We start from the raw sequence: 4,268 nt of genomic DNA, 5'->3' as shown, positions 1-4,268 counted from the left end.
TTATTATTATTGTTATTATTATTATTATTATTAATTATTAATTATTATTACTATTATTATTATTATTATTATTATTAATTTTGTTATTATTATTATTAATTTTATTACTATTATTAATTATCAATTGTTGTCGAGTTCTCGATTATCAATTAATCTCACTGTATTTCTAATAGGTATGCCTTAGGCATACTTACTGTATTTCCTATCAGTTCTCTTGATTAAAATAGCATCTTTTTATTCATAGAAGACTTTCGGGGGGAATAATTTTTGGTAGATATCGTGATAAATTTTTGGTGGGAAGCTTCTTAAGCTTTTTAATCTTCGGTATCTTCTAAATCTTTCATGGATTAAAATTCTTCGAAAACGCAGATTTAGTATTTATTACGAATCTTTAAGCATAATGTAATGCTGAACAGTAAAGGTAAAAGAGATGGAAAGTCCTGCGAAAAACGAAATTTAGAATGTAGTTCGTTATTGTTTAGTATTATCCGACTGAACAGGATTAGGGGGGTGTCGGATGTATCCTATGCAACGACAAGGACCGCCAGATTGCTCACATGTCCTCCCACTCATCATCAAATAATATGGTATCTGCTCGTTGGAGGAACTTGATAACAGCTATAATGCAGTTGTTCAACGAGATCTTCTTTAGACAGTTCACTATTTCTCTTCCTCCTCCTTTTGCTCTTCCTCCTTAGCCTCTTATTTCTCCATCGACTTCTCTTGAAAGTATAGGTTATATGTAAGCCAAGTTCATAGGATCTGTTTTGTTCCTGCCCTTTTGCTCTAAAATATTTCATACAGTCGAGTCATTACATCATCTCAAAATATCACATATTTGACACTGTCCTGTAATCAGTTTCGCATCATGAATTTTTTTGCGCAACTTATGAGAACGTCTGCTGTCAAGTACTCCTTCGTCGTTGAGGATGCCAAGAAATTTCACCATGTACTAGAATAAATACTAAAGTAAGTATATTTAAATAATTTTTAATACCTCAAGGTATATTATCACAAATAGTGCCGACTGTTTTAGATGCAATTTGATTTAAGTTTTTCATTAAGTTTACTGACCAGAATTCATGAATGAAGAACGCTAAACAATCTCAGCACTTCTTTGGTTATGACTTCAACCTTGAAAGAAGATTTCATTTTATTCATTTGTCTCATTCATAACTTGATTTCATTTCAGCAACTACGCTACTTCTTTAATTGTACCAAACTTTTAAGAAAATATGAAATAATTAAAATACTACTACATTGAAATGTTGGGTAGATCCTGTTTCGCATGCGTATTTAACACTTCACCGATAGAAATATTAGCATAAGATTATATCTTCATCATCCTTCTTGTTTTTTTTTCTTTTTAGTAGTGGCGAGGTGTACAGTGTACATTTTCAACTGCATTCTGAATTGTCGTAAAAGACCGTCACCGGATGGATATTCTTTGTCCTCCGGAAAATAAATTCCTGCTCCAGTAATATCATTTGTATTCAGTTGCATGCTTTAGTGTATACGTTTATGACACTTGTGTAGTGTTTTGTTTATATAAAAACTATCATTACAAAGTGCTGCATGTTCCATCCAATCTATAAGTATTTCGCCAATTTCTGAATAATTGAAAGAGAAGGTATTATAACATTTAATGATCTATAAATATAAAAAGCATTTTGGTATCGTACGGAGATTTATCGAATTTGCAGATATGGACAGAATCAATTCCAGGTGTGAAATGAGTGGAGGATATTTATCACCGGCATCCAGAATACGTATTGCGGCAGATGTTCACCGTCACAGCACTAGTGATGATGACAGTGGATGCGTGCTGGAAGAATACTCCTGGGTACCAAGTGGCATCAAACCTGATATGGTCTTTCATTTCTTCTTTCTGTACACGTCTTTTGACAACAAAAAATTTCTTTTAAAAATCAAAGACTTTTATCAAGTCTTTGATTGGTTTCAAATATTCTGGTGGATTGGTTTCACAGTTTAGTCGGAATTAGAAGTAGTTTTGATTGTGGTTTCAGTTATCATTAATTGCTTTGCATGACTCGTGAGACTGCGACCATTCAACTTCGTTTCTGTCTCCCTCGGCATCTCTCCTTTTTTTTTCCACAAAAATTGAGGCTAGTTGGCTTGCAGTTCACTTTTGTTAGTTTGTAAAATAAATTTCCTGGCATCATAGAGTTTCTACATGAAACAGAAGCAACGAGTTTTTGTTTTCTGCTAATCTGGAAAACGCCAATGCCAATTCCTGAAATCCCTGTATCTTCATAGATGAAATGAATTGCGTATTCAGGTTCATATGTATTTTGCCTGCCTACCAGAAGATAAAATACCTTATGTGAATTCGACTGGTGAAGAGTGGCGAACACGCCAGTTGTATTACCAGTTACCACCGCAAGATTGTGATGTAGGCTACTGTGGTAAGTTGAGCAGTAAAGAAGCATATGAATTAGTGCAATTTGAAATGGGTCGAAAACGTGAGTGTCTTGGACGCGGTATAATCGAACAGCTCCCGTACGATAACAGGCGACGCCATTGCCACCAGGTTTTACAGTTATCCTTTGATTGCAGACATTGAATTTTTCTTTTTTTGCTTACACTTTGGATTTAGCGATATCTCACTGGTATCTGTGAAGTCTTCTAAATGGATTAGCACATTTTATTTTAATCTCGCCACTAAATTTTGAGTAAATCCAATAGTTTTGTATGTAACTCGCTTGAAATTGGTCTGCTTTATCCAGATCGACCTGTTCAATTAAATGAATTGCAGTGCAAAGGATTATTATGTGAAGGGAACTTGGTGATCAGTGCTGAAAGATTCGGACGAGATGTATACTGGCATCCTCAATGCTTTGTTTGCACGAAGTGCTCAAATCTCCTTGTTGATTTGATTTATTTTAAGCATGGGGTTGACGTATATTGCGGCCGGCATCACGCAGAACAGATCAAGCCTAGGTGTGCCAAATGTGATGAGGCAAGTTCATTTCCATACCAACATTTTGCACTACTGTTTTCCTTTTTTTTTATTAAATATTTTTGTCTTAAATGTATCAGTTGTCATTACTCCACATCCACCCAGTCTAGTAGCTCCTGTAAACTCACTGGACATAGCAAAGTGTCTTTGTCGGAAATCTATGCACCATGTGTCACAGACTACTATTTCATTATTCCGATGAATGGAGTATTGTGCTACTGCTGGTCGAGTGAACAACTTAATCCACCGCTTTTCTGGACGAGTGTGTGAAGGCAGATAAAGAAGAAGTGCAATTTCTATACTTCAAATTCGACTAATAGTTCAAGAATTTCATTTAAATGCTCGCTTGTGACTGCTGACCTTTGCTGTAAGACGAGCATCGTTAAATTCTTTGATGACGTTTACAAAACTTCACCTCGGTTCTACTTTTGACGTTGAATTTAATGTATTACTGCAGCTAGTGCATTGCTTACTTGACCGACCAGGGCTAGTTTGCCTAGATAAAAAAAAAGTTGGATCCATGATTATCGACGAAAACGTATCTGTGTCTCAAAAATCTCTATGTCTATCATAAATCATCTTTACTTCCCACATCTTTTGAACTTTCTTAGTATCTCAGTATCTCATCTCAAGTATCTCAGGTATATTCACTGTTTCCTTTTGGAAAAGATGAAGTTTATGGCTGGAGAAGTTCCATTTTTTCCTGTTCCAAGTTTTAAATTGGATGCCGCAAATTTTCAGCTAATATTCAGTGAAGAGTGTACAGAAGCGGAAGGAAGTACATGGCACATGGCACATTTTTTATGCTCAGACTGTGGTGTTCAACTCGGAGGGCAGAGGTATTTCACAGTTTTGCTCAACAGTATCAGATAATGATACTTTCTTTATATTCTGTGCAGATTTCCTGGTCATTTACAGGTATATTGGAAGAAATAATAGAATAATATGCATCTCTTGTTACAATCAAAATTCCTTACCCGTTTGTAACACCTGTGGAGAAGGAATTGTTGTCGATAAACCACATATTATTCAGGTGTCTTGCTATTCTTGTCACATCTTGAATATTACCATAACTCTACTTTCTTCGTCATCAGTGGTGTCAACCACTGTTTGATGACGATTTTGTATCGTTTGAAATTCTAGGTCTCATTTCACATAAGCTAAACTCTAGCCATAATTCCGTATATATATATATATATATATATATATATATATATATATATATATATATATATATATATATATATATATATATATATATATATATATATATATATATATATATATA

The 4,268-nt window shown here is 34.5% G+C and overlaps 1 protein-coding gene across 1 annotated transcript in view; it reads left to right on the top strand.

Annotated features, from left to right (window-relative positions):
• The first annotated feature begins 3,164 nt into the window (after positions 1-3,164).
• LOAG_18687 (hypothetical protein) overlaps positions 3,165-4,268 on the top strand; it is a 6,592-nt gene continuing 5,488 nt past the window's right edge. Inside the window, exons 1-3 of the mRNA XM_020451350.1 lie at positions 3,165-3,267; positions 3,722-3,819; positions 3,899-4,013. Of these exons, the coding sequence (XP_020304872.1) occupies positions 3,770-3,819; positions 3,899-4,013 (165 nt within the window). The 5' untranslated portion in view covers positions 3,165-3,267; positions 3,722-3,769. The remainder of the gene's footprint in view (positions 3,268-3,721; positions 3,820-3,898; positions 4,014-4,268) is intronic.

This window comes from Loa loa (assembly GCF_000183805.2).
Source record: "Loa loa unplaced genomic scaffold supercont3.444, whole genome shotgun sequence".
NCBI classification, from domain to species: Eukaryota; Metazoa; Nematoda; class Chromadorea; order Rhabditida; family Onchocercidae; genus Loa; species Loa loa.
This window is presented reverse-complemented; position numbering and strand designations above follow the sequence as displayed.